Raw genomic sequence first — 13463 nt, forward strand, 5'->3', positions numbered from 1 at the left:
CCACCCAGGCGCCCCGCCTCTGTTTTTTAACTTAGCGTATGCTACTTTGTGTTATGGAAGTCCTTGAAGATGGGTACATACCTTTTGTTTTTCTCAGGGCCTGTCTTAACACCTTGTGTAAGCTACTTACTCAAAGATGTATGGATCATATTGTGTATCAAAAGTTCTCATTTACCTTTTGGGCTCTATGTACTTTGTTGGTCACCTTTCCTGTTTAACTCCTGATGTATTAAATGTCTAAAGTGATTCAGATTATACTCAAGGTTAAAGTGGCCCTTTTTGAAGCTTGCTGAAGGTTTAAATATTTAATTTTGGTTAAGCTATATTAACTGAGCACCGATCTTTCAATCATTAATGCATATTTGAGTCTCTACTTACATACTGTTTTCTGTGAGAGATGTAGATATGAATCCTTGTTCCGAAGCCTCTAAAATCTAGTCAGTAAGTAAGATTGCTTTACAGTTCAATTTACAGTTCAAAGGATACAATTCCTGTACAATTCAGACAAGGTCAAAGTGATAGAAATTTGGACAGAGTGCTTTGGGACTTGAGGAAAGAGCAGTTACTAAATACAGAGCATATGTTAACCTCTATAGGGGATAAACCCATTGGTGTCCCTGGCAAGGAAAACCTTGCATATGTACATGAGCATTTAGATTTCCGTCTTTTGTTTTTATACACAGAACCTGGTCCACAGAAGATTCAGAAATATTTGTTGAATGAATACATCACACCCTGTTACAGTCTATATTAAATTAAAAATGAGGCACAAGGACAGTAATGAAGGGAAGTGGAGGAGAGGAGATTTCTGTGGGTTGGTGTAGGCAGGGAGAAGTGAGAGAGTCTAAGTTGAGCTCCTGCTGCTAGCTGGAGGCAGGACATAATCGAGGCCCTAAAGAATGGAAGGGCATTCATTGGTCCGTAACAGAGATGGGAATTGGTCAGGATTGGGGAGGTCATTGGGAGGATAGATTGAACAAAGGTGCAGAGCCAGGAATATGCATGATAGGGAACAGTAATGTAGGATCGTAGCACAGAATTTGTGAGGATTATAGATACTATGAAAAAGATTATGGACTCTATGTTTTGGTTAAGGGGAAGTCAGCTGAGGGTTTTCATCAGTAGAGTTCCATGATAGAGCAGTTAGCGACGTCACAAATGCTCAGTAAAGCTAAGAAGTGGTTCCAACAAAGTGTTTCTTCTTTCTTTTTTTAAAAATTTTTTTATGTTTATTTTTGAGAGAGAGACAGAGCACAAGCCAGGGAGGGGCACAGAGAGAGGGAGACACACAATCCGAAGCAGCCTCCAGGCTCTGAGCTGTCGTCACCGAGCCCGGTGCACGGCTCAAACTCAAGAACCGTGAGATCATGACCTGAGCTGAAGTCAGACGCTCAACCAACTGAGCCACCCAGGCACCCCAGACTGTTTCTTCTTTATATTCATCCTCTTCTCTCTTCCTTTTTCCATTTTTTACCCCACCTCAGTCTTCCCATCTTTCTTTGTTACCTTGGTCTAGTTCTAGTATAAACACGGTAATAGAAACAGAATTCTAAATCTATTTTAGGTGTAGTCTCCTATCTAAATAAATTTGGTTTCCTGACCAATGTCTTCCAAGGAAAATTTAGGCATAATAAGAAATGTGACAAAATCATAATGCTGGAGCCATACCATGTGCCTAATTTCCATACCCAGTCAAATAAGATAAATAAACCTTCCTCATGCAGTCTGGAGAGGTTTATTCCTAGTGACATAGCAGATTCAATCTCAGGCGGGACTGTCAAGTTAAACTACTGGCAATTTCAACCTCTAGTCCCTATTTGTAGCTCAGTCTGTAACTAAACAAATGTAACTACACAAATGTAATTAAACAAAACTAAGGTACTGTGTCCCTTAGTTTCTCCCTTGGTCACCTCCTAAAGTATGCTGTGATAAATAACAGGATATTATGTGAAAACCAGTTTGCTAGAAGAATGTTATCAGCTTATTTATTTTTGGTGTCTAAGGAATTTAAAAACTGGTCAGCTCCTGAAAAAGATGCACATTGGTGATTCCTACCAAGCTTCAGTCTGTCACAAAGCCTATTCTGAAATGGTAAGTAATGATCTGTTGGGACCACTTTGTGTCTGCTTTGTGTGTGGCTGTTGGTCTCACTGAGTAAGAGCAGTAACTTAGTAAGAAGTAATTAACAGACCCTCTCTGTTGTGTATCTTTTTCAAAATTGGATAACAGTGTTTGTCCTTTTTTTATTTTTTTAATTTTTGCTAACGTTTATTCATTTTTGAGAGGAAGAGAGAGCCAGAGCATGAGTGGAGGAGGGGCAGAGAGAGAAGGAGACACGGAATCTGAAGCAGGCTCCAGGCTCTGAGCTGTCAGCACAGAGCCCGATGTGGGGCTGGAACCCATAAACCATGAGATCATGGCCTGAAGCAAAGTCAGATGCTTAACCAACTGAGCCACCCAGGCACCCTAGTTCTTTCTTGAAATCTATGGATGAAAATAAGTATTGGTATAATGTGACGGCTTGCTAAATTTTCTGGCTGTATGTCCTAAGAGCAAATGTTTATTTCTAGCTGTGAGTTTGTACTAAGAAATACCATGCCTGTTACCAGACTTGGCTCTCAACTGCATTGCCATAAATGATTTATGATGTGAACACATACCCTTAGAGAGGATGGTTAAATGGTCCTAGATGTGTTTTTCCCTTAGGCTTTAGTGTTTTCACATAGAAGCGAAAACAGCTTCTCAGCCATTGTGTTAATAGACTTGATGTACAGTCTAGTTTGGACATCTGAACAGGCTGCAGGCAGCTGTCCAGGAGTCAGAGGTAACCCTCAAGTACCCACCATCGAGCCACAACAGAGGCGGTAGCGGGTGACTTCACACTTGTATGGAGACTGACTTTCACAGCCTCAGTGGCAACCCAGTGCGCATTAATACCACACGCTTGGAATACACAGGTTGTAACTTTCCCTGGCCTGGCTGGGTCTGTGGAATTGAACTCAGAAGATGTGTGATCTTATATAATCTGTCACATTATCTTGAGGCTACCTTTTTACATCCTTAAAATAACAGGGTTGAATTCATCTCTGAAATTATTACATTTACCTACTAGGCATTGAAATAACTTTGTATCTTTGTTATTACAACACTAATACCTACTTGATACTAAAGCATTTAACACAGAAATGTTTCAGATAGTAGATAAAACTCCATGAAGCCAACCTCTGGAAATAACTTAATAATTTAGTGCAGGAATCGGCAAAGTTTTTGTGTTAGTAAGACCAGATGGTAAATACCTTCAGGTCGGCAGGCCACATGGTCTCTCTTGTAAGTGCTCTGCTCTACTGCTGAAGCAGAGAATCTGCCATAGATAAAATGAAACCGCATGGGCGTGGCCATGTTCCAGGTAAAACTTTTTGTATGTTAAAACCTTCCAGAACTTGAATTTCCTATTATTTTTCATATATCATAAAATATTTTTCTTCTTTTTTTCAACCATTTCAAAATGCAGAAATCATTCTTAGCTTGTGGGTCATACAGAGATAAGCAGTGAGCCAGATGTGGCCTGTGGGCCATAATTGCCAACCCCTAGTTAAGTATATGACATCGAACTTTTTCTTTCTTTCTTTTTTTATTTAAAAAATTTTTAAATGTTTATTTTTTATAATTTTTTTTTCAACGTTTATTTATTTTTGGGACAGAGAGAGACAGAGCATGAACGGGGGAGGGGCAGAGAGAGGGAGACACAGAATCGGAAACAGGCTCCAGGCTCCGAGCCATCAGCCCAGAGCCTGACGCGGGGCTCGAACTCACGGACCGCGAGATCGTGACCTGGCTGAAGTCGGACGCTCAACCGACTGCGCCACCCAGGCGCCCCTAAATGTTTATTTTTTAAGAGAGAGACAGAGTGTGAGTAGGGGAGGGGCAAAGAGAGGGGAAGACACAGAATCCAAAGCTCCAGGCTCCAGGCTCAGAGCTGTCAGCACAGAGCTGACACAGGGCTCAAACTCACGAACCGAACCACGAGATCATAATCTGAGCCAAAGTCGGGTGCTTAACTGACTGAGCCACACAGGCGCCCCTAGCCTTTTCTTGACTAGATTTTCTAATTATAAAAGTAATTCATTCTCATTATAAAAATTCAGTCATTCTAGAAGATGTATAAAGTAGAAATGAATGTTACTAATCCTAAGATGGTTCATAATTAATTTTCTCCATTTTACCTCCAAAGAGAATTACTTTCAATATATAACATATACAACCGTGTGTGTATGTCTGTGTGATATATATGTCTCCACACACAATCATGTTATTATTAGATCATATAATTTTAAAACCGGGAGAGGTCTGTAACACATTTTCCCATGGAAACAACCATAGGTGATGGTGTCTTTTTTGTTTGTTTGTTACTCTTGTTCTATAAGTGTAAATCGGCAATGCAGACTGGCCTAGAAATTGAGTCACCACTTACAAGATTATTTTTATGGGAAAATGTGTTCTGAATTTTCAAAAACCAACTTGCCAATGAATATCTGTAGTTTGAGGACTCCGTTTGCGTGTCTCTATGCCCTCTTTCCCTGTGACGACGTTTCTCCCAAATGGATGGTATGAGATGTTAGTAGTGTCTAAGATGGAGGAAATTGGTGAATCAGCTACGTTCCCACCTACAAGACTCACTGAGCCCTGACCTAGAGAAACCAGAAGGCGAGCTCAGTGATCATCTCAACAGTTTGCCTGAAAAGAAAAATGAGCTAGTGATTTAGTGATTAAATCCTGGATACTTGAGACTTTTGATCATTCTTGTAATTCTTTGGTATTGTCTCTGCCTACCCTTTCTTTTTCCCAGCATACTCTTGCTGATTTATTTGGTTATTCATTTCTCTTTTAAATTAGGGGCTCCTGTTTGTTGTCCTGAGCCATCCTTGTGCCAAAGAGAGTGAGCCGTTGGGAAGCCCCGTGTTTCAGCTGATTGTGATTAACCCTAAGACAACCCTGAGTGTGGGTGTGATGCTCTACTGTCTTCCCCAAGGGCAGGCTGGAAGGCAAGTGTGTGCTGCTGTTCACTGAGTATGACATTTTGGAAGGCACGTGTGCAAATACAAAAAACCAGATGTTCTTGTGTCACTTAGATGAATGGTAAACATGAAATACTGCAGACCATAGTAAGAATGTCAAGTAGGAAGAAGTGTAAAGTTTAGTAGATCTCGGTCAAATCCCAGGTTCCCTACATTCTTATCCCCACCATTATGGGGTTGGATAGGTTATTTTATGTGTATTCAAACCCTGTTTTTCCCATAACAAAAACATTTCAAATGCAAATTAAGTAATTAATATTCTCTACAAAAATGTCCTTTCCATAAAACCTAAATTAAGAAAGTTTTAAATATTACTTTGGGAAGGCCTCTTTTACTTTGAAATCTGACGAGTCTCCACCGTGCAAGCAATTGATATTTATCTACTGACTGATGAGAAGATCTATTTATCAGTGATACCGTTATTGGTATCCCAGGTGTTCTGTAAGCTCTCTAGAGCTCTAAAGTAGTGTTGGTGTTGTTAGGCCACCCCAGCCACACCCGGAAGGGTCATTCCTAGAGATTACTTTTATTATTGTTTGAAATGCACAGCAGAGACAGAAAACAGATTTAGTAAATCAAGATCACAAAGTCTAGCTTTAACAGTTTACAAGGATAAGGAACCTTGGTAGGTGCAATGTATGTTTCTGTGTTTTTTGGGGATCTTGTGCCAAGCTTGCTGCATCAGTGTTCTAAAAGATGGTCTCTCTCCCTGTGCCCTTAGCCAGAAGTGGCATTTCTGCAAACGTTCTTAGCTCACCAAGAACCTCAGGACTGTCATCTGCCATACGTGCTTACGTATAGAACTTGTTTCTTTGGATTTGGGGAGAGAACCGTAGTCACTGGCCTAGAAATTTAGGATAAAGAGAACTATTCAATCAAGCATTTCCTTCATCACTCTTCAAACTCATTTATTTAGCAAACCTTGATACCTATCTGGTGCCAGTTCCGTAGAGGGCACTACTGTTTCTAATCTCATGGAAATAGGAGGCAACTAGAGACTAATGTTCAGCACACAAAATGCCATGAGGCTTGTAGTGTTTGGGAGCACACAGGATGGAGGAGCACCTTAACTGGCAGTGGAGGGTTAGGGAGAGACTGTCAAGGAAGACTTTGTGGAGTTTCAGATGTGTCTGGAGTCAGTCACACAAAGTTGGGTGGGAGCCTGGGATAAAAAAAATACCATTTGGTTCACTCAGAACATTCACTGAAGGTTGACTCTTCGAGATGCTGGTGATGTGGCAGTGAGGAATAACTAATTTATATTAAGCCCTTAACGTGTATTAAGTACTTTGCTGTACTCATATCATATTCCTATTTTACTGATGAAGTTAAATAATTTGCCCAGGGTCACAGAGCTCTTACTTTGTTAGAATTCAGATCCAGGCAACTGACTGCAGTGCCCCCGTCTCTAAAAGACAGACAGATTCCTGTTTTACAATGTGTACATCTTGGTGGGAGAGCTAGCCACCAAGTATGGAAACAGGATCATCTCATGAGTGAAAAGTGCGATGAAAATAAAACCTATAACATGACAGGGAGCAGAGTACACGTGTGCCCTACACTAGACGGGAGATGAGGGATGATCTTTCTAGGGAGGCGACGTGCCTGCATGATGGCAGAATCCCAGCCCTGCTAAGTGAGCACATGAGAGAGGGAACAGCAGGAGCCAAGACACTGAGGTGGTCGGAGCATGGCCTGCTTGAAGAGTGGGAGGCAGGCTGCTGAGAGCTGGGGTGCGGGTGGTACGGGACGCATCAGACACAGCCGGGACCCGGACACACGGTTGTGTCCGGAACTACAGCACACCTGCCAGCTGCCCTGGGATTTCAAAGATGGGCATCACATTTCCAGGTATTTCTGTTCTTGTTGCTTCGGGGAGCGTGACTTTGGCTTAACTCGAAAAATTCTTTTGATATATGATTTGAATTGTTTCTTCTCTGCTTGCTATTAGGTTCCTGGAAGGTGATGTGAAAGATCATTTTGCAGCGGCAGTATTGACTTCTGGAACAATCGCCATCTGGGACTTACTTCTGGGTCATTGTACTGCCCTCCTCCCACCTGTCTCTGACCAACATTGGTCTTTCGTTAAATGGTCAGGTACACATTCTCATTTGTTGGCCGGACAAAAAGATGGAAATATATTTGTGTACCGCAACTAATTAGATGAAAACACAGTGCTCTGGATTTTTTGACCACTTAGTACTTTTTAGAGTTGTAACTGTAAAGAATATCTGGATGACATTTAAAATAACTACTTGTATTCCATTAAGGCACATTTTTTTAATTCTGAATGTAAGTGGCACTACTGATCTTGAATGTTCATTTATACTTACTTTGGGAGAAGGGATCTTAGATTGATTTTTGTAATTCTTCACATCCGCACATTTGCTTTTAAAGGTGTACATAAAGCTTCAGTATTAATAAATATTTATTTTGATACCTTCTGCTTGGCCTGTTACTTTTTCCCTATCCTTTTAAGATTGTTTTCTGAACAATTAGTTGTTATGTAACTAGAATATTTAGTCAGTGATGCTTGTATAACAAGTAAATTTCAGGGGTGCCTGGGTGGCTCAGTCATTTAAGCATCCGACTCATGATTTCGGCTCAGATGCTGGGCTTAAACTTACAAACTGTGAGATCGTGACCTGAGCCTAAATCAAGAGTTGGACATTTAACTGACTGAGCTACCCAGACGCCCCCAGAGTCACTTTGAATCAACACAGTGGTATGTCCTGAGCCCATCATCTTTACCTTTGCCTGTGTGACTTTGAGAGACAGATGTTTACAGTCCCAATCTGGTGGTATCATTGGAAATTTTGTCCCATATGATAAGTATTTATTTGCTCAACATTCTTACTGAGAGTATATATTCATGATCCATATAACCTATTTGTACTACTTTTTTTTTTAATGTTTATTTTTGAGAGAGACAGAATGTGAGCAGAGAGAGGGGCAGAGAGAGAGGGAGACACAGAATCCAAAGCAGGCTCCAGGCTCTGAGCTCTCAGTACAGAGAGGCCAACGTGGGGCTCGAACTCATGAACCACAAGATCATGATCTGAGCCAAAGTCAGACACTTAACCGACTGAGCCACCCACGTGCCCCAATTACTTCTCTTTTAAAAATACCTTTTTATGGTGTTTACTCGAGTGGTTTTTGGCAACTTCATAATTTCCCCTTGATACACTTGCATAAAAGATTTAACTTTTTTACACTCATTCTGTTCCCACTATCTCTGGCATGAATGAGACACTTTTATTTGCTAGCACATAAAGATAATAAAGGGCTTTTCACAAAGATTTAATTTACTCAGGAATCCTGAGAAACATACTGTCTCTAAGATTTAAGACTCAAGAAAACAGTAGAGCTAGGCAGTAATTCCAGTTCGGTAATGACTGAACAAACACTGAGCACATGATGTAGTAGGCATGAAGAGTATTGCCCCTTGATGTATTGCCTTGATGTAGCAGGCATGAAGAGTGAGGCCCCTGCCCTTCAGAGGTACACAGGCTAATGAGGGGGACTGTGACACTAAGCAATACATTAAATACCGTGTCTTAAATTCAGAGCGTATGTTCAGAGTGCTCAGAGGGTGGGCAGTTAGCACAACACGGGGGAGTTCCAGAAATCTCCATGGAAGATGACAAAATGTGCTAATCTCATACTTTCTTAGCCAGTAAATTGAAATGACTCCAAACTCTGAAAATTGCCTGGATGAACAGTCCAATAATGCTTTCAGTCTTCTGTCTAGTTTTTTTTTTTTAAGTTTTTATTTTTATTTATTTTGACAGAGATAGTGGGGGAGGGGCAGAGAGAGGGAAAGAGAGAATCTCAAACAGGCTCCTTGAATGTCAGCACAGAGCCCCACGTAGGGCTCAAACCCACAAACCGTGAGATCATGACCTGAGCCGAAACCAAGAGTTGGACACTCAACTGACTGAGCCACCCGGGCACCCCTCTGTTTCTTTTCTTGTGTTAAATCCAAATATAGTAACATGTAGTGCCTTTAATTTAAAATAGACTGCATAGGGGCTTAGTGGGAAGAACATGCAACTCTTGACCTCTGGGTCCTGAGTTCCAGCCCCATGGTGGGTGTAAAGATTACTAAATAAATAAACTTCAGAAAATAAGTAAATAAAAATAAAATAGACTGTGGAGTACCATCCCACGGTTGTGAAATTTGTATGTTCATTAAGATATTGAGTATCTGTTATATGCTAGTTGTTATGTGCTAGTTGCTACAGCAGTGAGCAAACCAGGCAGTCTGTTCTCGTGGAGTTTACGTTCTAGTGGGAAGACAGAAAATAAAAATAAACATCTCCCCCCACCAACAGACAAAAAAAAGCTGGGAAGCAGTGAGATAAGTACAATGAAAAACAATAAAGGGGAGGGATAGCAAGGGAGTATAGGAGGTATGTTATCTTATTTTTACAGATATATTTGTTTGTTTAGAGAGCAAGCAGGGGAGGGGCACAGAGAGATAAAGAGAGGAACTTAATTAGGCTCCAGTCTCAGCGTGGAGCCTGACACAGTGCTCAAACCCACTACCCTGGGATCATGACCTGAGCCGAAATCAGGAGTCTGTTGCTCAACCAACTGAGCCACCCAGGCGCTCCCTGCAGATCTGTTATTTTAGATAGGGTGGTCCCTAAAGGCCTTTCTTAGGAGCTGATACCTGAGTTGAGGCTTTCCAGTCTTAGGGAAGGAAAACAGAGCCTCAGGAATCATCCTGCTGCTCGTGATGCCAACCAGACTGTCCGTGGCAGTGCAGGCAGTGGTCACCAGGCTTCTCCAGCATCCTGATTCCATCGCCATCATTGCACTGCTTATTAGGCAGCCTTCTTTTTTTTTAATTTTTTTTTCAACGTTTTTTATTTATTTTTGGGACAGAGAGAGACAGAGCATGAACGGGGGAGGGGCAGAGAGAGAGGGAGACACAGAATCGGAAACAGGCTCCAGGCTCTGAGCCATCAGCCCAGAGCCTGACGCGGGGCTCGAACTCACGGACCGCGAGATCGTGACCTGGCTGAAGTCGGACGCTTAACCGATTGCGCCACCCAGGCGCCCCTAGGCAGCCTTCTATTTCCGCAGAAAACTGGACCAGAAAATCTCATTGGAGTCTGAGGAGCAGGGCCCATTAGATCTGCTTAAGCCACCAGTGACAGACCAGACTGATTGCTCCTTTCTGGTGACATTCCAGGACAGACCTGTGATGTGACCGTGCAGCATTAACAGAAGGGGGGGCACTCAGGAAGAGCCTGATAACCTGCTAAGCCTACAATTGGAACCCTCTCTTCCCACGACCTGTCTGTATTTCTGTTACATTTCGTCCTTTTGGTCAAAAATAATAAATCACCTCTTATTTAAATGATACACTTTAGGGGCGCCTGGGTGGTTCAGTCAGTTGGGCGTCCGACTTCAGCTCAGGTCATGATCTCGCGGTCCGTGAGTTCGAGCCCCACGTCGGGCTCTGGGCTGACAGCTCAGAGCCTGGAGCCTGTTTCAGATTCTGTGTCTCCCTCTCTCTCTGCCCCTCCCCTGTTCATGCTCTGTCTCTCTCTGTCTCAAAAATAAATAAACGTTAAAAATAATAATAATAATAAATAAATAAATAAATAAATAAATGATACACTTTAAGAGACCTACTTTTTCCTTCAGCAAACACCTAGAGGGAAAATGTCAGTCTCCATGGTTTGTAGGGTGAAAGGCTGAATATTAAGATTGGGATCAAATCCTCAGGAGCTGGGAAGATTTCAGAGAGGGCACTGGTGCTTTCCAGTAGCACCCCCATCAAAGGATGTATAAACATCAACTGTCAGCTTCCTCCATACATCACTCCCCAACCCACCAGTTGTCCCTCCTTCCTTCAAGCCCATTTACACTATTGTCTCATCCTCTCCTGTTCCCAGGGACCTGTACTGACTGCCACTTCTCTCTTCTGCCCTATGTCTTCAACTTCCTTAAGCCCATAAACATGCCAAAGTTTCTCCTAGTCTAAAAACAAGGCCAGAGGCCTCCTCCACTGACCTCTTATATACCCCTAATATTACACTCCTTTCTTCCTAATCAAACTTTTTGAAAAAATAATCTACACTTTCAGCCTTTATTTATTTATTTAAAAAAAGTTTTAATGTTTATTTTATTTTTGGGAGACAGAGACAGAGACAGAGTGTGAGCGGGGGAGGGGCAGAGAGAGAGGGAGACAAAGAATCTGAAGCAGGCTCCAGACTCCGAGCTGTCAGCACAAAGCCCCATGCGGGGCTCGAACTCAACGAGCCGAGCTGTGAGATCATGACCTGAGCCAAAGTCGGACACCTAACCGACTGAGCCAACTGGGTGCCCCTATTTTATTTATTTTGAGAGAGAGTGCACATGAGCAGTATGCACCCTCACGAACCGTGAGATCATGACTTGAACCCAAATCAAGAGTCGGATGCTTAACCAACTGAGCCACCCAAGTGCCCCCAAAACCCTACGTTTTCAGAATGGATGTATTCCAGAGGTTTTCATCCCCACCTGCATCCAGCCCTAGTCTCTTCTCTGAGCTTCCCAGTCCTATGTCCAACTGACTGTTACCAGATGATCTAGAAGCACTAGAATGAGCTATCTTCCCCCTTGTGTGTTCTGTTTCAACTGCTGACACCATTACCCGCTAAGCCAAAAATCTGAGATTCCTTCCTCTCCTATCTAATCATGCATTCACTTAGCCCTGCTGCTTTTTTTCCCCTCCTAAATCTCTTTCCAGTTCAGGTCTTTCATGCCCATGGCCCCTGCCACAGGTCAGGCCCTTCTGGCCACCTTCACACCCCCACCCCTGTCCTCCATAAATCCACAGATTCTGTTGCTAGAGTGGGACCTTATCACTCCCCTGGTCAAACCCTTCAATTGAACAATAAAGTTCAGGTTTGCCAACATGCATCACAAGCTCCCTGGACACCTTTCTAGCTTCCTGACTCCATTCCCCACATAATCAATACTCTTGCCATAACGAGCTGTTTGTAGTTCATGCCAAACTGTCTTTTCTGCCTGGAATAGCCTTTGCCTCCGCTTTGATCTACTTCCCCTGCTAATTTGTCATCTTCCACGGAGCATTTCTGGAACTCCCCCGTGTTGTGCTAACTGCCCACCCTCTGAGCACTCTGAACATACGCTCTAAATTTAAGACACGGTATTTAATGTATTGCTTAATGTCACAGTCCCCCCTCATTAGCCTGTGTACCTCTGAAGGGCAGGGGCCTCACAGCAATACTCTTCATGCCTACTACATCAAGTATGTGCTCAGTGTTCATTCATTACCGAACTGGAATTACTGCCTAGCTCTACTGTATATTTGAATGTAACAAAAGTAAAAAAGAAACAGAGGGGCGCCCGGGTGGCTCAGTCAGTTGAGTGTCCAACTCTTGGTTTCGGCTCAGGTCATGATCTCACGGTTCATGGGTTTGAGCCCTACGTGGGGCTCTGTGCTGACATTCAAGGAGCCTGTTTGAGATTCTCTCTTTCCCTCTCTCTGCCCCTCCCCCACTATCTCTGTCAAAATAAATAAAAACAAAAACTTTAAAGAAAACTAGACCGAAGACTGAAAGCATTATTGGACTGTTCATCCAGGCAATTTTCCGAGTTTGGAGTCATTTCAGTTTACTGGCTAAGAAAGTATGAGATTAGCAGTTTAAATTTCTCCCACTTACTCCATTTTTGTGAACTATTGTTAAGTTTTAAAAGTTGTATATTGTTTTCCTCTAGTTCCCACATTTATTAGCCAACATGCATTTAAATTGATTCTGATTTTTTCACATTTATATTGTTTATAATTATTTTGATTATATTAAATGATTTTGATTAATATTAAGTAATTTTGATACCTGTGGAATAACTGCAGCATCAAACTCCTTAAACGGGGCGCTGGGTGGCTCAGTCAGTTAAGCATCGGACTCTTGATTTCTGCTCCGGTGGTGATCTCACAGTTGGTGGGTTCGAGCCCCCACCCCGCCTGCAGCTCCGCGCTGACAGCCTGACAGCGGACAGCCTGCTCAGTTTTCTCTTTCCCTCTCTCTCTCTGCCCCGTCCCTACTTGCGCTCTCTCTCTCTCTCTCAAAATAAATAAAATAAACATTAAAAAAAAAACGCTTTTAAACAAATGTATTTCACAACTTTCGGAGAATAAGTTAAACTAAGTTCCTTTCCTGTGTCACATATTAGTGTTTAGGGAAAGACACTAAGCACGAGGTTCTAGTTGTGGCGCTAGCGGCTGGTCGCCTCTTGCCCTGGACGGCTGGACCGCACTCCAGGAGGGCACAGTGCCACCAGGAGCCGCCAGGGGACGCTACGGCCAGTGGCGACAGGCTGCGCCGCTCTGTGCGTCCCCTGCGCGGAGCAGAGAGGAACCTGGGC

General features: G+C 42.7%; 1 protein-coding gene across 3 annotated transcripts in view; it reads left to right on the top strand.

The window, feature by feature from the left end:
- The window catches only part of PALB2 (partner and localizer of BRCA2), a 27760-nt gene extending 20241 nt beyond the window's left edge, over window positions 1-7519 (top strand). For 2 of the 3 annotated variants that reach the window (XM_040458751.1, XM_040458752.1), the window contains exons 11-13: window positions 2004-2091; window positions 4894-5042; window positions 7027-7519. In XM_040458751.1, the coding sequence (XP_040314685.1) occupies window positions 2004-2091; window positions 4894-5042; window positions 7027-7234 (445 nt within the window). In that variant the 3' untranslated portion in view covers window positions 7235-7519. Of the gene's footprint in view, window positions 1-2003; window positions 2092-4893; window positions 5043-7026 lie in introns of those variants that run through there. The other variant, XM_040458753.1, reaches the window with a different exon arrangement.
- Window positions 7520-13463: the final 5944 nt, after the last annotated feature.

Source organism: Herpailurus yagouaroundi, unplaced genomic scaffold, assembly GCF_014898765.1.
Source record: "Herpailurus yagouaroundi ecotype Mexico unplaced genomic scaffold, PumYag 222, whole genome shotgun sequence".
Taxonomy (NCBI): domain Eukaryota; kingdom Metazoa; phylum Chordata; class Mammalia; order Carnivora; family Felidae; genus Herpailurus; species Herpailurus yagouaroundi.